Here is a 26,105-nt window from a genome sequence, read left to right as displayed (position 1 = left end):
CTGCTGTCCTCCACACACAGAGGCCCCGCCCTCACAGGCAGGCCATTCTGGGGAGACACAGATGTTGCCAACAGGGACTTCAGCTCAGAACTTTGTGCTGGCTGGGCAGAAGCTTTTGGGGAACTGCAGCACAGTCAGGGTCCTTTCCGACCCAGTCTCCTTTCCTTCCCCTCTCCTGACACAGATTTCAGGGCACCATCACCACATGGGCCCCCACCTTCCTCTGCTCCCCCGAAATAAATCTCTCCCACTTCCAATCCCATCTTGGTGTCTACTTCTCTTAGGACTTGAACTCGTCCACGACCACTGCAGTGAGCTTCAAAACAAGTGGTTTCTGTCTGAAATGCAGCATGAGAATTTACAATGACCCAAGTTAGAAAACTGCCCCACAGACCTTCAGAGCCCCGTGGTACCTGCATTTTTCTAAGTCCTGCTAGACAGGGAGGGGCTGGCTAGAATCCCAAACCCCTCTAAGCTCTGTGTAACAACTGCCTGCAATCATTGGCCAAACAAGCCCCCCCAACCTCACAGAAGCCCTGCAAAGGAGGTACCAGCCCAACTGACATAGAAGGAAAGGAGGCTTCAAGAAGTGGCAAGGTTGGTGCAAGGTCACGGATCTAAAAATCACCAGAGGCGGGAATCCAGTCCAGGGCTCCCAACAGGCAGACCGCAGTGATCACTGTTGGGCCCCTGGCATCTCTTCTGCCATAGTGTTTCCCTGTCTTCCAACCTCCTGGCCTCTTCCTCATCACTTACCCTTGGGCCCACCCCTCCTGGCACTCACCTCTGGCAAGAGCAAGGGGTCGTTCTGAAACAGGAGCATGCAGAGCTCACCGTAGTTGAGGTGGTCCAAGCCATGTGTTTTCAGCACGCTCATGTTGTGATTGGACATCAAGTTGTGACCGTTCCTACAGTCCTTCCTGCAAAGAAACAGGGCTAGGGTCACAGCTGAAATGTTTCCCCCCAAACTCTTATGCTGAAGTCTTAACCTCCAGTACTTCAGAAGTGACTGAATTTGGGGTCTTTCAAAAAAGTGATTAAGCTAAAAAAAAAATGAAGTCACAGCGGGGGGTGGGGGGAGCGGGGGCTAATCCAATCTGACTGGTGTCTTTATTAAAAAAAGGCGGGGGGATCAGGACACAGAGGGAAGACAATGTGAAGATACAAGGAGAAGATGGCATCTACAAGCCAAGGAGAGATGCCTCAGAATATGCTGACACCTTGGCCTCTGACTTCTAGCCTCCAGAACTGTGAAAAAATAAGTTTCTTAAGCTACCCAGTCTGTGGAACCTTATTACGGCAGCCTGAGCAAACTGAAACGACTGGCAAAATCAATCTTTAAGATAATTTTTCAGGAATAGTTCCTGACATTGTTTAAAAACATCAGAGAAAACCTGCATGTCCATGAAAAATCATAGTGCTCATCTGCAAAAGAAGAGATGGTACCTTGTGAGTTCTAGGCCCAGGGAAGCACCTCTCAGCAGGTATTTAGTGAGACTTACAGGGCCATTTCCCGAACAGTCAGCGTGCCAGTCACTGAGCACTTACTGGCATTCAACATTGGCTAAATAAATGAGTGTGGATGGCTTATGATTACAGGTGTGTATACACACACACATACACAGACACACACAAACACACCATTGAGGCCCAGCCCTTTTTTCTGCTCCCTTCTTCCATTGTTTTGATCAACAACTGCCTCTTGAAAACTCACTGTGAACCAGGAACTGGCAGTATGCCCCCAAAGAGTCAAAGATAAGCCTTCAAATGATCACCTGGGTGATCAACAGAACCCAGCAGAGTCAGGTAAATTACATCTGCTTGACTCAGACACTGCCACACCTATGATAAGCATCTCAAAAGAAAACTGAATCACTGACCAAATCCGTACTTCCCCTGGGCTCCCCCAATGCAGTCAAGAGCAACTTCCCTCTTCCACTGCACAGGCCAAAAACCATGGCGTCATCCAACCCCGCTCCTCTCTAGTGGATACACAGACATTGAGATGACTCTAAAATGTGGGAAGCGCAAGGTCAGCTGTGCTCAGGATCCATCAGCAAACAGAGCGGCACCTGATCCTGACAGGAGTGGGGAAGCAATCAGGGAGCGTGCCTGAATGGTATAAGTCTGAGTCTGATACTAAGGGCTGAAGAACTAGGTACTGAGAGCAGGAAGTGTTAGTCACTCAGTAGTGTCTGACTCTTTGTGATCCCATGGACTGCAGCCTGCCAGGATCCTCTGTCTATGGAACTCTCTAGGCAAGAATACTGGAGTGGGTAGCCATTCCTTTCTCCAGGGTATCTTCCTGACCCAGGGATGGAACCCAGGTTTCCTGCACTGCAGGCGGATTCTTTAAGATCTGATGCACCAAGGAAGCCCCATTCTAGGCAAAGGGGCTTCATAATCACAAAGATAATGATGATGATAATGACTACTAAAAGGGCATTTACCACAAACCAGGGTTTGCTTAAATGTTTTGTGAGTTAACTCATAGTGTCCTCAACAAGCCTATAAGGTGGGTAATACCATCCCATTTTGGAGATAAGAGAACTAAGCCTCAGATAAAAACTAATTTGCCCAAGATCACTCAGCTGGCAAGGGGCAGAGCCAAGGCAGAGACAAGGCGGCTTGTCTTGGGGCTGGGTTCTTGACCACTTGCTTACTGTCCCCTAAGCAAAGGATGGAATCAGGGACTGGGACCCTCTCCAGAGGTCACCAACAAAAGCAGCAGTGATGATCTATGTCTGTGACAGCTGATCCTGCAGTTGAGGAGGACAGAGAGCTTCGCAGGGAAAGCACAGAACATGCAGCTGACCACACCCACTCTCCCTTATGTGATCCGGAAACAGTCAAAGAAGGAAGGTTCAAGAAACTGTCCTGTGTAAACCACAAAGACAAACAAACAAACAAACAAAGAATTTAGGATCATCCAGGCCTATAAATACTAGACTTCCAAGACAAAATCTGACCCCAACTTTGGGAATTAGCCTATCTAAAGATAGGTCTGCTATCTTTACTTTACCAACTACAGATATCAACAAGACCCCCTAGTGATCTCTGTCATTAGATCCCTCCATCTACCACCTACTGTATCTACCTTCCTCTCTGCATGCTGCTCCCCCTTCCACCCTGAGATGCGGCCTCTCCACCAGCCCCTGAAGGCTCAATTGCCCTGGCGCTCCACCCTCAGCTTCCACCTCAGATAAGACCCACTCTTGCTGCTGTAGCCATAGTAAATGCTGCCCCCAAACTCCCAAAACCTGCATCTCAGTGTCCTGGCAATCCTCCCAAGTTTCAGACCTGGACAGCTACCCTCTGGGCACTCTTCAAAACAAAACCCTCTCCCACTCTCTGTCAACAGTAAGAAAAATCTCATCTCCAAGTGAACAATAATAAAGAAAAATGAGTCATCAACTCTTGAATCCTGTTACCCTCCTCTTACCAACTCTCCCAAATTTCTCATACATACATCCGTTCCTCATAAGGCCTTATCTGGGTCTTGAAATATTCGAATCTAAGGATTTCTGGGGAGCTGCTTCTCAGGGACATTTTCCAACTCCCTCTGCATCCAGGCACAGACATCCTGTGGTGCTTGGGTCATGGACAGAAAAACAGCTACCATTCCAAAACTGGCCCATAAAAATCTCCCACTAGCCCTCTACTATCCATCTTCTCTACCTGCTCCTTGGAACTTGATACCCAGATAGCCTTTAAGAGTCATGGGTTTAAGAAGACAGAGTCTAGGTCTGCCAGCCTGGGTCCCTAAATGACTATATGGATCAAGGTCCATACTTCACGCTGTTAAATCTCACAATTAGACCTGATGTGAGCATGAAATAAGGTCTACCCTGTTAAGGCAGAAAAAAGAAAAATAACTAAAATTATTTGTTCTTCCAGTCATTCTTCCAGATGACTGGACTAGCTTCCAAACGAAATCATCATAGCCTCCTCTAAATGAGAATGCGTACCACTATCTTAGCTATCTTCCTACAATGCACACCTGATGGCTGCTCTCTTCTGCTACTTGACGGGCCCCCATTACCTTCAGGGTGAGGTCCAAATTCTTTAGCATTTACCTCTTGAAGCTACTCCACAAATCTCACTGAGCGCCTGCCAGGTGCAGAGCACAGAGCTGAGGGCCGGGAGAGCCCAGCCAGGACGAAGACGGAGGGTTCTCTGTTCTCCTGAGTTTACGTTCTACTGAAAACAGTGGGGAGCCCATGAAGGGCGCTATGAGAAAAGTAAACAGAACGTGATGGAGAAGAAAGAAAAGGGCTCCAAAGGAAAGAGATGCCTGAGTCGAGTCCTGAAGGATACACGAGGCAAACTAGGAAAGGCGGTCCAGGAGAGCAGAGGTCACCCGATGAGCAAAGGCTGGAGTTATACCCGGGCTGGAAGGGCACCCTGAGGAGCCCAGGATGGAGGGCCGGCGAGGACCCGTTCAGTTCCCTCAGGGGCACTGGGGGCCAGGGTTGGAAGCCTGCATTGTATTCCAAATGCAACGGAAGCCGCTGGCGTCTAGTCAGCAGGTGAAGAGAAGCTTTCAAAAGATCCCTTCTGTGGCGGGGCAGAGAGCGCTGAGCCGCGCTCAGGGCGGGCCGTGGGCCCACCCCCACCCCGGTTCGGCCACTCCCAGGCTGTCCCTCCCCGAGGTCACCGCTCGACGCGGAGCCCCACGCCCAGTTCCACGTATTCAGAAAGCGCTCAATAAACGTTCGCTGAAGAGAAAGGAGGGGGAGGAGTACAGGCCAAGGAACAGCCACCTCTTAGTCTCTCCCCCAAACTGACGAAGGGCGGGGAGGGAAGAAGACGCCCTCCCCGTCGTCGGGCTCCCGGCGCGGCGCCTTACCCGTCCCTGAGGAACTTGCATTTGCCGTAGAACAAGAACTTGCAGAGGTGCAGCTGCGCGCACAGCCCCGCGCAGCCCGGCTTCGGGCCCAGATGGGCGCTGCAGAGCCGCAGCGGCGACACGGCCAGCACCACGCGCTCGACGGCCGCCGCGCCCGCCCCGGCCGTCCGCCGCGCCACCAGGAAGCGCCCGCGCTCCCGCAGCAGCCGGTCCAGCACGTCGCAGTCGACGTTCGGCCGCACCCGGCGCCGTAGCTCCTCCAGCTCCAAGGCGCCCCCGGCCGCGCACAACACCTGGGTCACCTCACGGAGAAGGGCGGCCGGCGCCATGGTCGTCGGGCCCGCGACTGGAGGGGAGCAGGCGGCTCCCGCGGGGAGGAGACTGCGGCCGAAAACGAAACTGAAAGCTCCCCCCGACCAGGGGAAAACAGAACCCGGTGGCTTCGCCACGCCTCCGGCTCTCAGCTGAGCAGAGCTCGGCGCCTTCCGGCACCGGGCCCCTCAGCTGTGCACGCTCGCCCCGTCGGAAGCCCGCAGGAGCTTCTTCAGCGTCCGGGGGACTCGACGACGAGTCCCCTCAGAGTGCTGACAGGAAGACAGTCGACCCAGCCTAGGGGTCGCGCTTGGCGTTCCGGTAGCGCCTTCGCCGGGACGAGGCGGGGTGGGGCCGCCCGGGAGCGCGCGCCGCCCGCTTTTGACTCCGGGCGTCGGGAAATAGCGCGGCAGGCGGTCCGCGCACCTTTGCGCCGGGCGCTGGGCGGAGCGGCCTGGGACGCGCGCCCTTGCGAACCGCCAGGCGGCGTCGCGCGAGTCAAACGCTAGACGCTGAGGGAAACCGGGAAGACGCCCTGGGGCCCCCTCAGGTGGAAGCAAAGGCGGCCTCAGTGTTACTTTCTCTTCAGCTCAGGCTGTGACTCCCTTGTTTTAAACGTGAAAATCCCTTCTTTTCAAACGAAAAGCCATTTCTCCCCGCGCCTGCTGAATGGACTATATTAAAGGCCATGGGGGCACAGGAACACCTCACGGGCGTGGCTCACTGACATGTGACGTGTTAGAGCCCTTTGGGAAAATAATCCCGAAAAAGTTATTACAGTGTTTAATGTGCGTGATCTTTGACCCAGCCATGTTTCTGAGAATCTTCTAGAAGTAAAAGGAACGGTAGATGAGGTACGTACAGAAGCATTTGTGTGGAGGAAGTAGGGCTATGGGAGCAACGCGGTTGATCGTTATCCAGACTGGGACACAGCTCTAACCAGCGTGCATTAAATCTCTGCCTATTGACCTAGAAAGACATCTATGATGTGAAGTGAAAAAAGAAAGCTGTATAAAAATGTCTAAATCGGTAGCAAGAAGTGAATCCCTTGTGTGTGTGTGTGTGTGTGTGTGAGAATGTGGTGGAATATTTTTGAACGGGCGGAGAAAGCTGAGGCAGGACCATGGCTGTGGGCACTGATATTGTAGGAAGTATGCAGTAGTAGGTGTTAGCAAAAGTGGGAAAGAAAGTTGAGGGGCAGAAAGATTGTGCGGAAAAAAATACTTACCGTATTCAATTAACTTAAAATGAACATAAAATTCTAGTTTTAATATTACTACTAAAGTGCTGTTAAATGCTGTTAAGCTACCAAAGATCTATTAAGTGTATGAAGAGTAGATAACACGGACAGATGAAAATGAGTTAGGGGATGGGGTGAGGAGCAATTTTTCTCCTGGATTTTAATTGCTTAAAAACTTGTCATTGTGTATTTTTTAATAAAATTTTAAGTTCAGTTTTATTTGTTTATTTTTGGCCATGCTATGGGACTTGCAGGTTCTTGGTTCCCCGAACAGGGATTGAACCTGGGCCCCCGTAGTGAAAGTGCTGAGTCCTAACCACTGAATCACCAGGAAATTTACTGAACTTTAAAATTTTAATTGTGGTTTTAGTACAGTTTGACAATAAAATAACATTTTTTTTTTAAGGTGATTTTGTTATCCAAAAGCTTGGTTTGCCTCTTGGTGGGTGTTGAGCCAAAAGACACAACCAAGTCAAAGATCCATCAGGAGAAAGAAGGATTTATTACCTGCAACAAGTAAGAACACTGGTGATCTTTCCCAAGGCAGTGTCTCCTCAAACAGCAGAATTGGGGAAGGTTTAAGCTAAGGGTATATGCATATTCATGAAAGGACTTGAGTAGAAGTCAGCATAGAATTAGGGTAGACTGACAGAGCCCAAGCTTTAATTGATTGCAGTCATGAGGTTCAGAAGAGGTCAACAGGATCAGGCCTTAGTTTCCGGTTGATCTGCTGGTTGAGCACCTGTTGTTGCTTAGTCGCTAAATTGTGTCTGACTCTTCAACCCCATGGACTGTAGCCTACCAGGCTCTTTTATCCATGGGATTTCTCAGGTAAGAATACCAAGGTGGGTTGCCATTTCCTTCTCCAGGTTGAGCACCTGAGGAGTGGTTAACTTCTTCAGAACAGCTCAAGAAAGTGCTTCAGACTTGTCTTTACCGTTGAAACAGAACTGGGAGTCTTTACAACTGCTTTGTTATCTTTGCTGTTGTTACTTCTCTTGCCTGTTAACAGTTTGTCCTTTTGTTCCCTTAAGATCATTATTACTGAGATCTGTTCAAGGGCAAGCATTGTGCCCAGAACTAGATCTCAAAATAGCGTAGGCCTAAAATGGCTTCAGCCAAAATGGCTTCTCTTCTGTCAAGGAAGCCATGCTTGGTTTTCTTTCCCCAGGGATCCCCTACCTTATCTGCTTACAGGATAACAATGGAGACAGAGGTTGTAATGATATGTACAAATCTAGGAATGCTAAAGATTGCCATCAGTCATTAGAGGCTTGGAAGATGCAAGGAAGGATTCTTTGGAGCCTTCAAAGGAAACACAGCCCTGCCGATGTCTTGATTTCCGATTTCTAGCCTCCAGATCTGTGGGAGAATAGATTTCTGTTGTGTTGAGCCCAGTACTTTGTTATTGCAGCTCAGGAAACTAATTTAGGCTTCTATTTTCCCAGTAGACGTGGAGAAGGATTATCAGCTGCAAGTGGGGCTAGAGTGGGGGCCAGGGATCATATCAATGGCTAGATTAGTTGCTTCCAATTTTCAGGGAAGTTGGGTTCAGCTTGGATTTGGGTTTTGCCCTTTGAATTCAACGTGAATGGAGATCAGGGCACGTTTTGGAGGGTTTTTGCAAACGATAAATTGTATTAATAGATTATGAAAACCAGTCTGGGTTGAAAGGAGAGCGAAGGTGAAGGGAGTGTAAGAGATAATAATTGGACATCCAAGTTAGAACGACCCCCGCCAAAAAAAAAAAAAAAAAATTGCAGGGATGAAAACCTGGGGAATACATGACACAGAGTAGATAAATAAGTAAATAAAGACAACTGACAATAGTGAAGGCACAGAAAGTAAAAAGAGTTGGGAGGATAGCAGATGGTGAGCAGAAAGTGGTGACTTGAAACTTAGTAAAACTTGTATATGAGGGAATTAAATCCTTATATAGGGAATGAACTTGTTTTGAAATGTCCTGCTGCTGTTTATGGGAAGCTGAAGTCACCTCATTTGTTCTAGGAACAATCACTGTGTAACCCCTCTGTAGTGTGTATTATAGGGAACATGGGAGTCTGATTGTCTGAGCAACCCTATAACAAGACCTTGTTACTTAGTGGCTTGACCACACTGCCCTCCCAATACCCTGGGTTACACAGAGCTGGTCTCTGGGGAGGAGGAGAGGACGGCAATTCTTTCCTTGATCATCACCCTGCCCTGGAATTAAAGCAGAAGGAGCAGCCCCCATGAAAGGCCCTGCCTCAAAACTCTGAAAATACTGCTCTGTGGAACCCAGTAACACCTTCAGGAAGTACCTTTTCCTCTACTTTTGATAGGAAAAAAAAGTCCTCCCATAATCTAATCTGTTTAGTTTTACACAGTAACCATTAGAATAATCTATATTTCAAATCAAGTCACATAAAGTTTGCAAAGCATTACCATAAAATTTTCAGTTTTAAGTTCTGAGGGAGGGAGAGATTGGGGGAGGGAATGATGAAAATGAGGACTATCCATATTTGTTCACCTGTTTATTCAATGTATTTTTAGTATGCTAAACTCTGGGGATGCGAAGAACTAACTCATTTGAAAAGACCCAGATGCTGGGAAAGATTGAAGGTGGGAGGAGAATGGAACAACAGAGGATAAGATGGTTGGATGGCATCACCGACTCAATGGACATGAGTTTGAGTGAACTCCAGGAGTTGGTGATGGGCAGGGAGGCCTGGCATGCTGCAGTCCATGGGGTCGCAGAGTCAGACACGACTGAGTGACTGGACTGAACTGAACTGAAACTCTGGGGAGGTGCTGATGATAGAAAACACATGTAGTCCCAGCCCTAAACTCAGGCTGCTAGTTCAGACAAAACAAGGGACTCTGCGGAGTGAGAAATAGAGCACAGACATGGCTGAGAACAGGGGTGGAGGGAGTGTTTTCCCCCCGGTGACTGGCTCTGTGTCCCATTCAGCATCCTGACCCAGCCCATCCCTGCTAGGCTGCACCTGCTGCTAGACTGCACCCCGGGGAGCAGAAGTGATAGGGCCAGAGTAAAGGGACAAAGTAAGTGATTAAAGTTATTCCCACTGGGGGATTGTAAGTAGAAAAAATATGGGAAACCCCTGTAAGTTAATGGTTACTCAAGAAAGCAGGTTTGCTTAGCAACAAAATGCTAAGAAGCTTGTTAGCAACAATGCAGCAGAAGCATGAGAAATGCCCCAAAACAATAAAACGATGGTGGCATGAGACGTACATACTGCCCAGTGAGCTCAGTAAGTTAATGATCCCTAGGATATACTTTCTACATACTTAAAAAACAATTTGTGGACCTAGCTTGGCCTTGTAGAGAGAAGAAAACTCCCCTGCTCAACCTGGAGGAGCTGATGATGGAAGCATGAAGTCTACTCAAGAAAAAGTTATTCTCCCCCTCCCCACTTCTCCTCTGACTGTAAAACTGTAGCCCAGTAAGTTCTTGTGGCCTAACATTTCTTGCCCACCCGTTTGTAAGCTTCACAAGCGTCCTGTTCTGATGAATCACTTATCACTGTCTCTGGTTGAATTCTTTTCTGCACTAACACTAAGGACTATGGTATAGCAGAGCTCTTCAGAGCCCCTGAAACGACACCTAATGGTTTCAGAAGGGCCACATTTCTGATGGGTGTGAATAGATACATGGTATAATTAGCATCTTGGGGCAGTTAATCCATAACCCGTGATTTGTCTTAATTACAAAATTGAAATGCTATTTGAATTAGGAAAAAAAAAAACCCAAATCATAAAATCAGAGTGTGTGCAGATTCCCAGCTTCAATGACCCCTCTGTCCTATTCCCATTCCCCAGAGGTCATCCGCCACCTATGGGAGTTACTCCAGAACCTGAAATGTATCTCAAGTTTCCTAGGTAGGACAGCTTCTAGAATAAATGCTTAAGGGAAGGTCAAAATACCATCTTAATATTACTGTGAAACTTTTGTTCCAAGTTATATCTGCCACATGTATTACTTTCTGTTTTTAAGCCCTTCATTTTTTCCTTTTTGTCCAACTCTGGCATAGAAGGAATATGAATCTACACAACTTCAGAACTGGCTTTTTAATAAAGCATAAAGCGTATTTCTGGGCCCAAAGGTAGCAAGAATCCAGCAAGGAAGGACAGTATGGGGAACTCAAAAGTGAGTGATGGTATGTGGATGGTGATTGTTGGGGGGGGGGTAGTGGGAAGGGAGCCAGGCTCCAGAAATCAGAGCCCCGGTATTAGCAGGCGCAGGCAGAGTGGACAGTCTTTCTCCATCCTCATCTGGGCCAATCCCCTCACAGAGCCAGCAGCAAGGGGTTGAACAGGATGGCAGAGAGGCCACAGGGAAGGGCTGCAGTGGCAGGGGCAGCGCATCCCGCAGGGGGCACTGGCCAGGCTGGTGGAGGGTGCACAGGCATGGCCTTTACGCGCAGACCCTGGGGGCTGCGACTGTGGGGATTCAAGCTTGCTTCCTGCACCACGTGCCCCTTGTTTACAGCCAGACCATGGGTTCCTAGAAGAGAAACCTCAGTCTTTTCATGTGTACACAGCCCCTGGGAAAGTACAGACTCAAAACTTCAGTTGTGTGACAGGAAACTTCTGTTAAAAAATGTTTTGGATCCCAAATGGGTGCCTACAAAGAAAATTTTAGAACAGAACCATTCCTAAGACCATCTACTCCTTTTCAGTAATTCAAAGTATATAATAATTTAAAATAATCGAGAGAAATAAAATGGCTTTTAGATTTGGGCTTTGATTCCAATCTCAGTTCTACTCATTAGTGGTGTGTTATTTACCCTCTGGCCTCAGTTCCATCAGTAGGGTGGGGAGGACAGCACCTCCCTCGTTGGGTGATTATGAGGAAGAAATGAAAATATGCCTTGCCTACAGTAAGTACTTAATGAAACAGATAATGAGGGCTTCTGTTCAAAACCCTGCCTGCCGTGTGGTACTTGTTCCCCCGCTTCTCAACACCCATATCCTGCACTGGTGTATCTCACAGTCTCACCGCTTGGTAGAAACACAAAAATCAGGCTCAAAGTATTAGAGTGCAAGTCCTGATAATCAGTCCCAACAGACAAACTGGAGGAAGGGTAAACACCTCACAGGCTTATAGAGAGCATGTAGATTTTTTTTTTTTAAACAACAGCTTTTTTAAGATCTAGGTTTCCATCAGTTGGACGAAAGCAGGCCAGTCATAGAAAGAGGTGGTGTAAACATGGCTTGGGTAAAACTCTGGGAAGGCTGTGGGGGTGTGCGCCCTGGGGACCTCTACGCTCTTGGGCAGGGGCAGAGCAGAAGCCTCTGCCCTTCTGTTGCTTTGGTCTCCAGGATCCTCCTCCAAGGTGGTCTCTCCGCCACTTCCTGCCCTGCGCCCTGAAGCGCTCCTGCCTCTGTGCTCTTCTCTCCTGGCACCCTCAGATCCCGCCAGGCCTGGCTCTCAGCGTCCTCAGAGCGCCTGTCCAGAGGGACCACATTCTCCTCAGTAAAGCTGCACCTCCACTCCCGCCTTCACGAGGCAGCCAGGCCCCAGGTGCCGTGTTCTCGCTCGCCTTTCACCGCCACAGAAGCTTCCGGAGGAAGAGAACAGGTCTGCTGTTTGTTCACCTTGTAAGTAGAGCAGTGGCTGGGATACTGCGGGTGCTCTAAGGTAGGGGTGTGTGTGTGTGTGTGAGAGACACTGAGTGCTCTAAAGGGTGTGTGTGTGTGTGTGTGTGTGTGAAATACTGTGGGTGCTCTAAAGGGTGTGTGCGTGTGATACCGTGGGTGCTCTAAGAGGAGTGTGTGTGTGCGTGCGCATGCTCTTAAGTGACCATAAGGAAGCACCCTCACCCATGACCACGGCACAGCCAGTCACCCCTCTGTGTTCCTCCATGTTTCGGCAACTGCTTCCCCAACAACACATCTAATAAGGTAATAAGACATTCAAACTTTTCACACTGAAACCATCAGAACTAGAAGGAGTCTAAGTTTGACACAGCTTTTCACATTCTCAAATTAATCTCTCAAGACTCAATAAGCAGAAAAAGGGAACAGGAAGTCAGAACTGGATATAGAATTCAGATTTTTTTCTTTCAAAGACACATTTTATACAACTTTCAACATTTATACTTTCAAACAAAAGGAGCAAAAAATACACCGATTGCTAAAAAAAAAAAAAAATCAAACTGAAGTAATACAAGTTTAATTTCAATATTTTAAAATACAGAAATTGAAAAGTAGGAATACCAAATACAACTTTAAACAAGTCACTTGTCCTTCTCTATAATAATCAATGTAAACTACTTAAAAACTTACAAATTTAAAACAAACAAAATAAATACTGTACACTTTCCCTGCCTGCAGGCAAAAGATGGGAAATACTGTTATGAATCGGAAAAAAAAAAAAATGCTCTTAAAGCTTCAGCATCCCACTTCCCAGCCACACCCCACTCTGCCGTCACAGTGTGCTTCTGTATTCAAAGGACACACGTGTGCACACACGCTGACTGCCTACCCACACAACAAGACACTACTCTGCAGACACCCCGAACGAGAAAGGCTACCAGTCACCTGGGACCGTGGGCATGAAAATCAGGTCAGGAAAGTCAGTCAGGCTAGCAAAACATTACTACAAAACTAGTAAATACCAGAGCCAACAATTGTCCCTTTTCAAATTTCACAGAGTTCAACCCCCTAAAACCAAGACTACCCCTCCCTGTCACCACCCTCTACCCTCCCCCCAGCACCCCCAAATCAAACAAACCTGCTGAAGCACTGGCGAAGTTAGACATTTCACAGCAAATGTGAAAATTCATATTATATAATCTCTTAAAATGAACCTTTTCACCCTCTTTCCACAGCATGAAACTGTTATGGCTTAATTTATATTAAAAGTAGAAAAGTCTTTTCGGAAGGAAACGCGGTCTGCCAAGATGCATGTGCATTTCCTGATCAGTGCTATTTCATACCTAACAACTGCATGACTTGCTTTGCAGTCAGAAGCTGTTTTCGGAAAAACTGAGGTTATAGCTTTTGATTCAGTCTAACCATAAATGTAAGGCCCTTAGTTTGGTTTAGGTTTCTTTTGCAAGATAAAATAACCTTGGGGTTCACTTAGCAAGTTACACCTCAGGTCCCTGACTATAATGTGGAAGTTATATGTATGCTTTGCAAAAATAAAAGGTGAATCCTATGAATCTTAGAGGGAAGAAATGATTCTAGGCAAGGAATCAACTCATTATTATATATTACACCTGCTGCTGGTAATGGTTACCCACCAAAATCCACCAAAGAAATATGAGTATTTCTGGGTTATTTTTTTTCCTGCAAGATATTATATTTTCTAGCACTTATGATCATTGTTTTGGTGAAAAATCTTGGGGGAAAACAGCTGACAATTTGAAAAGGAAATGGCCAAAATAAACTGGGTGGAGGCAAGGTTTATCTTTATGATTAAGTTCCATTTAAGGTTGTCTTCTGAAATAAAAGTGAATTCAGAACATCACAGGTCTTGCATAGGTAAACTACTTGGAGGTCTTGGGCTACGTGGTAGCCAAGGTTTATTAGTGAAATAGTGCAGAGCAGATAAAACTTGTTGGAAGAATCACTGAACACAGTTTCAAAAAGGCTTTAACAACAACAACAAAAAAATCAATATTACACTTGTTAAGACAAAGCTTCAGGACATTAGAAAAGAACAGGAAGGGTGAGACGGAGACTCTAAGGAGTAGAATGCAGGTAAATGAGTATTAAGTTTCCTCTACCCACTGAAGAAGAAAAGAAATACCGTAACAGAATAAAACTACAGTCATGATAAGCTAATTGTTTTGGAAATAGACATTTGCTTCTTAATGTCCTTAACTTAAATTTTTAGGTAAGGGGTATCAAATATTTGACTTACAGCATGACATTCACTGAAAAATAAAAAAATAAGGTTGTTTAGTAAGGCTACAGCATTAAAACTCCGTTACGTTCAACAGCAATGGTAGTGAGTATGTCACTTCCTCTGTCTTTCCCCCTGGCTTCTAGGAAGCATATCAACATCACCCACCACAGATGAGCCGAGGCTGCAGTGTCACAGAACAGGGGCTGCCGTAGGGAGCAAAGTACCAGAGGTCTAGTATCCACTGTGCCCCCAGCTGGTCACCGCCCTCTCTGGGTTTCATCTGTCTCTTTTCTTAAGCTAAAGGTCAGATGTTCAACCTTCCCAAAACTGCTTTAAATGAAAATCTGGGGCATCTGAAAATGACTGATGACCTTTAACTTCTCTTTTTGGAGGAAGCAATTAGCTTAACAACTAATGAGAAAAATGAATTTTTGAAAAAATTTCAAATTTATAATGAAGCCCTCATCTCTTAATATGAAATCATAAAATGCTTATACACTGCAATATCTACTATGACAGCAGTATACTGGGCCAGTTATTCATCAACTCTTTGGGGAGTTGACATCACTAGAGAGCATTTCTTGCAAAAAGTAGAATCTTTTCTTCTGAAGCTTCCAGTCAAGACTCCCTTCCTACACTACAGTGGTTTCTCTCTACCCAATGAGCCATTGTTGGCCAGCTCAGAGCTGTCTTTGCTGATCCCCCATTATTCTTCCACCTTATTTTCCTGCCCTTCTACTGTGAGTAGTTGCTAAGCCATCCTAATTTCATGATTTATTTTACCCTATTCTAGCGCCTTGAAGAATACGCAGAATCTGTGAAGCAGTACTCTGAAAAGAACTCAAAACTAATTTTAATTACTTTAAATCATCTAATCGTCTTAATGTTTACTTGAGGATAAACATTCTCACTCTTCTCCACAAACTATCTCATTCCTTTTTCTTTCACTTCACGCACTGATTCTGAGTTTAATTCAGCACCTTGTAAGAGATTCTTCAGTTTTTTTTTAGGTAGCATGCTCTGGGCATATATTTGATATGAAGCAAATTTTATGAGTAACAGTTTTCATTTAAAAATGCACATAAATGTGCATTCGTTGTTAGTTGTAACTTATCATAAATTCTCTGCAAATATGAAGTGTAAATAGATTAATACTTTTCTATGTTTTTCTTAACTGAGTTTTGATCCAAATTTACTAATGAGAAAACTAAGACTCAGAAAGAATAAGTGACCTATTCAAGGTCACACAACTAAAATATAAAGGGCAGAACTTGGACGAACACCCAGGTCTTCTGCTCCTTTCATGCTACAACATGCCCCTGTGATTATGAACATTAAATTATTAATTTTTAAAATGTCTTTTAAATTTTGAAAAAAAATCTTTTAACTCCAATAGTTGCACAGTGTATCTCCACTGAAACTAATAAAGTTATGTCTTGTTTTTTCTATGAATGGGCCCTCTTTTGTTTAAGTTTGCTTAGAAGTGAAAATAATACTGCTTATTTCCTAGAGAAGAATACCTTCAAAAGCAGAGATCACAACTCCCAACTTTATATCCCCCCACTCCCACAGTACTAAGTAGTGCTGGGCACACAGTAGATGAGTGATAAATATCTGATCTCATATGAATAAATACAGTAGAGTTCATTAAAAAGGCAATAATTGGATTAAAAACTAGAGCAGTATTCAGTGCTGAGTACTTAAGTAGTGATACAGATGAGCTTGTTTTCTGAGTTTATAAGATGGTTTTGGTCAGAATTTTCAATTCTGTATGCTTTAAAAATCAACTGATGCTTCATTAAGTTCAAAGTATTTCTAGGATATTGGACAATTATGAACTGCCAGCTTTGTAGAGTTTACATCATTAATCAATACTGGAGAGCTTAGTATTATGTGATATTATGAATTAGAGTACAGTGGATTCCAGGTTAACAGAAGTCACTTATTTGAATCAATAAAGGAAAATGATTACCTTCTACTACAATTAAAATTGCATATATTAAATGATAATTGTTGGTTATTATTTGTATTTGCTTATAACTAACTAAATGCCACCACTGCTGTCTTCCTAAGTTGCAGTGTCTGTAGGGTGGTATTATTTATAAATGAGACTGAGGGAAAGACGAAAGGTTATTACAGTCGAGTCCAGATGCTGGTGGCAGTCACTTCAAAGTTCAGTCATTTCCACGAGATACAGGGATGCAGCACAGTCAGTGATTTTGTAAGAGCTTTGACGATGGAGGTCATTGGATTCAGTGGCTGAATTTTTACCAATTCACAAAAAGTTTACATGTACTATTTTAGTGGTTATTTCATCTTACTGAAAGTTTTTAAAACTTAGCCAGTTAATGGGCTAACACTGCCAAAAATGAATCCACAGTACCTTCACTTAGAAGTTCCATATACTGGCTACTTAAAATTAGTACTTATTGGCCTAAGTACACAGGGCAGATACTGGCCACCATTTTAATTCATAAAAATAAATTATTTTCATTTTTATGGCTAAAGAAAAAAAAGGTAATTAAAAATACTGAGAGCTGTGAAAAATGTAAAGACAACAAAAGAACCCAGATCATAATGTAGCTGGAAAAAGAAATTATAATTCTCATTTCTAAACTAAAACCAAAACATGTGTACTATAACACTAAAATGGTTTATCTACAGAAAACCAAAACATCACAGCACTACATTGTGTAGGGAAGGTGGGAGAATCACGCAAACCCACATTTTTGATATCTTGAGATCTGATGACCAAACAAATGACGGGCTGTACCTACTTCTTACCTAGTTTTGGCATAGTACAGACAGTTTTGAGTCAGCCTATTATCGACATTTAGTACTTCCAAAAACATTCTTCCTGAAACCCAGATAAGACCCAGACAGTGGTCCAGTCATTAAACCAAAAAGGCTAATTCATAAGATATATATATTCCATGAAATGTTGGAATGGAAACAGAGTAAGAAATATTTCTCTTTGAAAATACATTTGAATGTAACCATGAAAGACAATGGTATAGACTTCTTTTTTCTTAGCTCTTCAAGTGATACTTAAAAGGGAAAATCCTGCTACCTTGCTGAGTAAAAAAAAAAAAAAAAGACAAATCCATAATATGGCCATATTTCTTTTCCATAAAAATAAATTTTATCCAATTTGCCTGTATTTTTTTGTAGGAACTTATAAAATGCTCTATTGTCAGAACTGGAAATATCTCCACCCTACCCCCCAAAAAACAAGAAATTACTTGTTTTTATGTCATAGGCGGAGAGGAAAACATAAGCTATTGCAAGCAGCTGAAAACTGGCATTTAGTAAAAATTGTGCACAAAGGAGATAAATGATTCCTTAAAGCTCAACTGGATACTTAACCTCACTATGCACTGGTTAAGTTAGGACAGATGGAAGAAACTGCAAAAAGCACCCATTTTACTCCAAATCCACATCTTAAATAACTCATTAGAAGGTTAAGAAATAAAAAACTAAACACACGCACACACACACACACACACATACACACCCAATTCATCTACTCCAACATGCTTGCTTCTATACAACTTAATATAGTATAGTCTTATTATATTACGGCTTATTATGCAGATTTGAATATTCTAAGTCAAACCATATTTCATATTTTCCAACAGATTAGGTATACAGAATAAAAGCATCATAAAATATAACCTCTGTGGCAGGTGCTGGCCCTGCCCTCCAACACCAGCAGTATGAAGAAGGCCCTCTGGAGTTATAAATGTATTTGGAAAACTACAAACATGACAATTTAACCAAACTTATAATACTTTTCCCACAAGTAGGGAAAAGATATTAAAGCTGTACTCTTTGGGACCCAGATATCATCAGCAAAAGTGAAAATGCAAGAAGCCTATTTTTCTATTTAGAAGAAAACTGCAATGTCAAACGAAATGAGAAATGTGGGGTCTTGAATGTAGTTCTTACACACTGGCTACGAAAGTGTTTCCCTGCAAAGAGAAGAGTCTTGTGTCGTCACAAAATGAGGGGGAGTGCAGAGGGAAGGTGGGACATAGGTAATCGACCTGGATAACAGTATGCACCTTGGATGTTAGCAAAAGCGAAGCTAATAGCTTATAAAAAACACATGAAATATATAAAATAAAATGATTTTCATATACATCTTAATTTAAAATAATTAATGCATCAAATCCCTGTTTAAGACTTTAACCTGAATAGCAAATTTAAGAGTCCAGACTAGTTACTGTTACCGTGGCTCTTCCCCACGTGTAACACACACACTATCAAAAATAATTTAAAAACCTTCACATTCTTAAATCTAAATTAGTGAGATATTTCTCCAGAAATCTTCCAAATAAATAGCTTTAAAAAAGAAAGAATTTAAAAGCTGTTAACTTTAAAAAAAAATCTGTTAAATAAATTACTGATAATTCTTTACCCTATCACTGAAAATAAATCAAAACACTACCAACAACAAAATGAAATTCAAGCCCTGACAAGAGACCCTTTCCAGTTCAAGGTCTCTTTTTAAGGTTCTACCCTCCTTCTTCCTCTCCCCACCAGGTCCAAAATGGTTATTGCTGAGTGGGTGTGGCACAGTGAAAATGCAGCATCAGGTTCATTTTGTTCTTCAGGCAGTGTTCCCTACTGTACATGCAAACTGCTTCAGTGGGGCACGTGGAAGCTCCAGGCTCCCGCACCCCAAGACCAGTCTCCGAAGGGAATAGTGGCCACAGCCGCAGTTCCGTCACACAAAGAAACGTGCGTGGCCATTTCTGTTCAGTTTAAGGATCTTCCCGAGACGTTGTTTGGCTGTTGCCATTCCTTTTTTTGGACGTTTACCTACAAAATACAGCACACCAACAGCAATGTAAGTAACAGTGAAAATCACAGTTGACAGCACCTGGAAGACTTAAAGCAGAGCGACACGGCAGGCAAAGGCTTTTAGGCGTCCTGAATGGGTCGAGTCACACGCCTGGAAGTCCACTGCTTAAAACCCTTCCAGCTCACCCACGAGATGAGGGCCAACCTCCTTCCTAAGACGTACAGGACACTCCCCCAGTCCGAGCCCTGCCTATCTCTTCAGCACCAGCTCTTACCATCCTGCCTCAAACTGCTTCAGCGACGCACCTGTTCCGTCCTCACCCTGTGCTGTTCCTCCCCTCTGCCCTGGGTCACTCTGTCTCCTCTGCCGTCAGTGCTGTCGATCCTGTGCCTTCCCCTGCCTCAGCACGGCTAACCCGTCACAGCCTTTCCAGGATCTACCTCCCCTTCCAGAAAACCCCTCCTGCTCCTCAGGGTTGACTGAGATACCTTCTTCTCTGTCCCTATAGTAATCTGAGCACCTATCAATGCAGTGTCCATACCCAGCAGGCTGTGAGCAATGTGAGTGCAGAGACATGTCTATTTAACTTAACCTACACACGTGTAATGTTACCTTTTGTTGCCTGGTTGCTGATAGGTGGTGGATTTGACGCAGGTCTCTTGGTGGGGTGAAGGGGCACTGAAAAGGAAGTTTCACCAACAGGCCTTTCTGGGCTTATACTGCCGTTACTTAGCTGGCACGCCCCTGATATCAAGCTTGAACTCTGCGTATACTTTGCATTCTGAAGGCTTGAGCCACTGCTGTCCACAGAATTCCTACTTTGTACTTTGTGACTGATTTCTGATGAAACTTCCTTTTTGATGCATTTCTGGCCTCTATTGAGATCCTAAGAAAGAAGAAAATAAGGCCGAATTTTTAGGGTTTCTTTACGAGAAGTAATGTATTAACAATTTAAGAGAGAGAAGAAATAGAGTTACTGAACTTGGGTTTTTTTAACATGAAGTGGCTATAGATGACCCCTCCTGATGGTCATCTCATTCTAAAACCTAGTAGCTCTGAAGGATTCAGGTTTTAAAGATGCCTCGTAACTTAAATTGAGACATCTTCAAGTCGAGAAGAAAACATTATAGATAGATAGATAGATGATTGGTGGGTCTTGAAATCGAAACAGGGTCCCAACCAGAATTAAAAAGAGAAAAGGAAAAGATAAACTTGAAAAGAGCATACTGTAGATATAATGTTTCATGAAACTAGTTTTAAGTGTGTGTTTGTGTGTGTGTATTAAAGTGAACTTCTGATTCTATAATGGTCAAGTTTTTAAAAACAGCATTAAACATAGACATGCTTTAAAACAATCTTACAAATACACTTGCGCATTAAAACAGTCTTACAAACATGCTTGAGCATGAAGAAACAGCTTTTCAATCTGACACACTATTCTAATACCTCTCTAGATTACAAGAACCAGAAATTCTATTTTCTCTAAGGTGATCTTGCTAATCATGTCTTCTACTTCTTTATTTTCAAAGACAATTATAAAAGCAACAGCTAGATTTAAATAACAGCTTACCTTTTAATACTAAATCCTATAATGCTACTGAGTTATAAATTTTATAACCAGTGAGGCACTATAAAATCATACATTAATAAGTGAATTCTTAATAGTTAAGGAATTTCTTACCTGACCTTTGTCTCTGGAGCATATTCTCCCATTAAAAGAACTTGTACTTGCCTTTAAAAAATAACTTGGTTCTTTCTCTTATTATAAAAGTAATTGACAAGTATTTATAAAATATAGATAAACCAAATGAAGAACGTTAAAACCATCTATATTTCTGTTATTCAGAGAGCAAATGGGGTTGGGGAGGCTTGGAGACTCCACTGTGCCACCTAAGAGTTTTGATTTTTTCTTTGGTTGTCATTTTCCAAGGTCTGCAGCAAAAAAGTCATGCTGCTGCTACTGTTAAGTCACTTCAGTCGTGTCCAACTCTGTGCGACCCCACAGACAGCAGCCCACCAGGCTCATCTGTCCCTGAGATTCTCCAGGCAAGAATACTGGAGTGGGTTGCCATTTCCTTCTCCAAAAAAGGTCATATAGCCTTCCTTTTTTGGTGCTACTGGCAACGTTTTTTTTCAAAAAGGTATTTTGGGGGTTCATTTTGTTTGGTATAAGCATTCATACACGAGAATCCTAAGACATCAATGTCTCCTCTTGGAGCAGTGACTCTTAATCTGGAGTTAATGAATGGTCTGGGGTGAGGGTGGGGTACAAACCATGAGAAAAATGTAAGCACAAGTCATATTTATGGAGAACATTTTTTGGAAAGAAAACATTTTCCTGTAACTGTCATCAAATTCTCAAAGAAATGTGGTATCTAAAAATGCTCAATCAACAACAGCAGAGATTAAAAGGATCCTTGTGGTATTGTGGTACTTTTTTCCTTTCATGTTTCATTCTAGCCAGACATAACCTAAAGGTGTTGGCAGCCAGGAGTTTTTAACTGCTTTCTTAAATAAGTTGCTTTTTTCCAGATAACATTCTATACATAAGCCTTTCATTGGTTAGTACATCAGAATCCCTAAAAGTGGACAGCTGTTCAAATGTACATTTAATGATAATTGTTAAGCTTTCTACATCTGGGGGTTGATTACTGATGGCAGTTTTAAAAACAAAAGCAAAAGCAGAGCTAATGACAATCCTATTTCAATATTTCAAACCCTGAATATACCTGAAGATTAAATCTGGAAGTTGTATCAAATTGTTTAATCCAGGAAGAACTCCTCAAGTCTTGATCTTCAGTCTTGACATGATATCCTAAAGAGAAATTTTAATTAAAAATCTTCTCACAAACTGGATCTTAAAGAACAAAGTTAGCCTGCTGCTTAAAACTGAAAGTAAATTTATGTTGACATTTTCTTTAAAAAAATGAGCATGCTAACTCTTTATTCATATACTTTCACCATACTCCTTTCCCTCTCAAAAACAAAACAGTCACCAGCTTGCAATCCAACATGTTAATTATTTCAATTCTCTCAAAGACTGTCTTTCTTTCTACGGCAGGTTTTGGGCCAGATGCTGGAGGATCTAGATCAAATTCTGTGGCCATCTGTTGTAGATGTAAAACCAAGTGCAATACAGTTTCTCTAAAAATAGTATATTTTCCCATACAGAATAAAGGCATATGTTTGCCTGAATCTGGCAGCATTTCCAGAGAAGCTTTCAAGGGGCCAAAGAGATTATAGGAAGACAGAATGGTAAGTGGAAAGACAGAAAAATCCAGATTTGAACTTGAGATCTTTCATTACCAATACATCTTTAGGCAAGTTATATAACCTCTTTAAACCTGAGTTTCCTCTTATACAATAAGCAAAGATTTTGAGACCACATGATCTAGTCTTGTATTCAAATTCCAGTAAACTGAGTAGCCATGTAAGTGTGGGCAAGTTAACTCCACTAAATCTTTTTTCCTTTACCTATTAAAGCTACGTTACACACACCCAACATGTCAAGAATTAAGTGAAATGAATGCCAAGCTCCTGGCACATAGTTGACACAGCTAGGTGGGAATGAACATAATTCCTACAGTAGACTTCAGTTTTAATGTAGTACCATCTTTCCCCTAATCCTCCTCAGATTTTTGGGAAACAAAACTCCTCCCTAAAAGCAGACAGAAGGAAACACTCTGTGGCACCACTGATATTGCCAGCAAGTCTCTTTTTCCCAATGTCTCCTTTTCAAATAGGAGAGGATACCCTCCAGCAGAAACAGCTGAAAGCTTGCCTTCCCTTCCATAAAAGGAAAAAGAGTGGATTGTTCAAACTAAGCACATCAATTAAGACACAAACATTCCCTCCATTCTGATCAGCTTATAAAAGGGAAACAATACTGTCTTGCAAGTCAGTGAACACTACTCTTAATCCATTAATTTACATTTTGAGTTATTCTATTTGCAGCTGACATTTGTCAACATTATATATATATATATATATATATATATATCTGCCAATATGTCTAATACCATCTCCAACTAAAGATGTTTAATAAACATTTCTTGTTCATAATCTTTAATCTCAAGCTAGGATTACAGGGCTATTAAGGTGAGGGTTCTATGTTATTTTTCAGAGACTTACAATTTATGTTTCTTACCACTTTCCACTGGCTTATCACAGCGATACAACTGCCTGACCTCATGGTTACTGCTGTGGCAGCCACTGGGGTCCTGGAGAGAGGGTCTTTCACCACCGCAGTCTGTGCTTTGTATCTGCCTTTGTAAACACGTGGAATAATGCAACCCTGCCATAGACAGCATGCCCTGAATAGCTTCTTCCTCTGTGCTCGTCGAGGTAGGACATTCCCTGAAGGGCAGATCAGCAGAAAAGACAAGAACTTTTTTACTCTAAGGAAATATTTGGTAAATTTTAAAACCAAAACAAACACATACACAAACACACAAAACAAAAACCCCCAAACAAAACAAACAAAAAATAACAAATGTTTTCCTATCATTTATATAACATTGTAATAAGACTATCATCATCAGCATGCCTACCTTTTAACTGGAATTTCACTTCGAGATGGCTTTTGGCTCTTTTGAAGGAAGTTCCTCATCACATTAGATTCTTCCTTAAAGTTTGATGTTATCTCTTGTTTCTTTTCATCACCTGAACTTTCAGACTCTTCAGTGGTAAAATTATTTTTCTGAGATAATTAAATAGAGGGAAATCTATATAAAAAATTGGAACACGCTTGTACAAACTAACCAAAAACACTTTATCCATCTAAAGGGAAAGTGAGAACTTCATTATCATGGAATTATTTCTGTGTTTCATAAGAAAAAGTGGAAATCTCTAGTTACTGCAGTAACATAATTCCTTAGTTTAAAAAAAAAAAAAACCACAGTACAGGCTTTCTTTAAGGCAAAATGAAATATAACCTATGAGGAAATATGAGAAACATGAGAGCTGTATCTCCCTCTACCCTTTCCAAAATCAGACAGAAGCTTTGTTGATCAGATGTAAGTAGTCACGTGACAGGGTGTGTGTGTGTGTGTCCCTCTACCCTTTCCAAAATCAGACAGAAGCTTTGTTGATCAGATGTAAGTAGTCACGTGACAGGGTGTGTGTGTGTGTGTGTGTGTGTGTGTGTCCCTCTACCCTTTCCAAAATCAGACAGAAGCTTTGTTGATCAGATGTAAGTAGTCACGTGTCAGGGTGTGTGTGTGTGTGTGTGTGTGTGTGTGTGTGTGTGTGTGTGTGTGTGTGTGTGTGTGTGTGTGTGTGTGTGTGTGTGTGTGTGTGTGTGTGTGTGTGTGTGTGTGTGTGTGTAATTACCACTGAAGAGAAGGCTCTGTGCCACAAAGGTCAGATAGACAGGCTTTGGGAAAGCTGTCATCCACTTTCCTCCCACATAAAGGAAAGCGGGTGTTCATCTTTCCATCACATACTGTAAGTTACAGGGTCCCAGGCGTACCAGTACAGTGCAATCAGGTCCAGAGTCTTCTGAATCAGAAATATCAGAATATTCAGATGATCGATTCCTGAGTTCTGATTTCACACTTGTTAAAAACCCTGAGAAGGAAAATGATCAGAGAAAAAGAGCCATCAGAACTGGAGCAAAGTGCCATCCAAAGCCTGTCCAACTCAACTGCCCGGCTCTGTCCTTTCTCACTGCTTTCATTGTCTTCATTTCGTTCTTCCCCCAAGGACTTTTCCCCCAATTAACCAAGATACAGATTGAAGTGTATTCTTAAAACTTCTGTGGTATTTATCGAATATGGTTTACAATCCTTGCATGGGTGGGTTGACTATATTTCTTCCCAGAAAAAAACCTCAACACTAAAATTAGCTACGATGCTTGTTGTGCTTTATTTGTCTCAACAGAAAATAAAACAACTCTCCTAAGCCTTAGACACATTCAAGTAGACAGTGAATTCAACAAGCTTATAGACCAGGCTTCACCCTTGCCTCTCTTTCCCCACAGCACTTTCGGCTAGCAACTGCTGGATAAAGTCCATTGATCAGCTGCCTCTCCCCCGGCATGTGAAGAACAAATGTAGAGTCACCGACTAAAACAATAACAAACTTATCTGGAATTAGCAGGAACTAAGGTATTCGGCATGGATTAAATAGAATCCATTTATCTAGAATATTCACTTACCAAGTTCTAAAATGTTTAACTACTTTTTAAGATAGAAGGGTATATGGAGGCCCTGAAAAATGTTGAGAAAATGAAGACTTCATTCAAAGAAGATCTCAAGGAGGAGGAGGTGTTACTATTCATCGCATTGATGGTAACCAATTAATAACCAAGTAGAGCCTTCTTGTATAATACTTGGGTTACTAATAGCTTCAGATCAGCCAGTTATATATGTCTCCTAATTCTGAAAACCATATGTATGTTAGCTAAAATTATCTTGGAAATTGCACTACATTTTCAACTGCTTCATAATTTGGAGTAGAAGCCCATAAAATACATGAGCTTTTATGTGACTCTTGTAGAAACTGTCATTAGATGAGGGTGTCACTGGCCAATGACATCCTTGTCACTAATACCACCTTCCCCGGCTGCCACCCCTCATTGGGAGATCACATTCAGCATTTCCCTGATGGAGAGATGACTCAGAAATGCTCCAGATTTCTCAAAAGAGTATTAGGGACACAAGAAATTTTAATCCTACTATTAATTTAAGCACTTTAAAATTAGCAAGTTACCTGACATATTATTAGCATATTAATAATGAACAGTCCCTTAAAATGACCATTAAAACAAACATACTGTTAAGTGGTTTTTGAGACTCTTCGTTCTCCACTCCCTCTATTCCTGAACTCTCTTCCATCTTCACTTTTGCCTTTTTTGTCCTTCTCTTATCCTCTTCATTTTCACTATCTGCTGTATAAAGACTCTGATCTGTGAAGGGTTGTCTCTCATCCCTGTACACAGAGGGGAAAATAATCAAGTCAGAAAATAGTGCAACTATGCAGCCAAACAGTATTACACTCTCCTTACTTTGCAGAGAAAACTGAGAATTGAGACACTTTC

General features: G+C 42.7%; 2 protein-coding genes and 1 long non-coding RNA gene across 18 annotated transcripts in view; 1 reads left to right on the top strand and 2 right to left on the bottom strand.

Moving 5' to 3' along the window:
- PARP12 (poly(ADP-ribose) polymerase family member 12) overlaps positions 1 to 5,197 on the bottom strand; it is a 46,316-nt gene extending 41,119 nt beyond the window's left edge. For 3 of the 13 annotated variants that reach the window (XM_086395267.1, XM_086395268.1, XM_086395281.1), the window contains exons 1-2: positions 4,850 to 5,197; positions 785 to 920 (exon numbers count right to left, since the gene is read on the bottom strand). In XM_086395267.1, the coding sequence (XP_086251393.1) occupies positions 785 to 920; positions 4,850 to 5,178 (465 nt within the window). In that variant the 5' untranslated portion in view covers positions 5,179 to 5,197. Of the gene's footprint in view, positions 1 to 784; positions 921 to 1,641; positions 1,660 to 1,880; positions 2,019 to 4,076; positions 4,667 to 4,849 lie in introns of those variants that run through there. The other 10 variants (XM_086395273.1, XM_086395278.1, XM_086395280.1 and 7 more) reach the window with 9 other exon arrangements.
- Positions 5,198 to 5,344: 147 nt separating this feature from the next.
- Positions 5,345 to 25,847, top strand: LOC147373699 (uncharacterized). 3 transcript variants are annotated; one of them, XR_015162001.1, is made up of 4 exons: positions 5,345 to 6,015; positions 11,814 to 12,002; positions 22,238 to 22,321; positions 25,047 to 25,847. It is a non-coding gene; the product is annotated as an uncharacterized LOC147373699 (long non-coding RNA). The 3 variants fall into 3 exon arrangements; XR_015162002.1 differs by having other exon boundaries at positions 5,444 to 6,015; positions 11,724 to 12,002; XR_015162003.1 differs by lacking the exon at positions 22,238 to 22,321.
- The window catches only part of KDM7A (lysine demethylase 7A), a 78,439-nt gene continuing 64,773 nt past the window's right edge, over positions 12,440 to 26,105 (bottom strand). For both annotated transcript variants that reach the window (XM_086395265.1, XM_086395266.1), the window contains 7 exons: positions 25,842 to 25,996; positions 24,537 to 24,634; positions 23,617 to 23,765; positions 23,214 to 23,422; positions 21,796 to 21,881; positions 19,679 to 19,952; positions 12,440 to 19,083 (listed from right to left, as the gene is read on the bottom strand). In XM_086395265.1, coding sequence (XP_086251391.1) covers positions 18,989 to 19,083; positions 19,679 to 19,952; positions 21,796 to 21,881; positions 23,214 to 23,422; positions 23,617 to 23,765; positions 24,537 to 24,634; positions 25,842 to 25,996 — 1,066 coding nt within the window. In that variant the 3' untranslated portion in view covers positions 12,440 to 18,988. The remainder of the gene's footprint in view (positions 19,084 to 19,678; positions 19,953 to 21,795; positions 21,882 to 23,213; positions 23,423 to 23,616; positions 23,766 to 24,536; positions 24,635 to 25,841; positions 25,997 to 26,105) is intronic.

This window comes from Bos grunniens, chromosome 4 (genome assembly GCF_055505025.1).
Source record: "Bos grunniens cultivar Pamir isolate PY7600 chromosome 4, Bosgru_T2T1.0, whole genome shotgun sequence".
In the NCBI taxonomy this organism is placed as follows: domain Eukaryota; kingdom Metazoa; phylum Chordata; class Mammalia; order Artiodactyla; family Bovidae; genus Bos; species Bos grunniens.
Note: the sequence above shows the minus strand (reverse complement) of the source record. Positions and strands in the feature narration are given on the sequence as shown.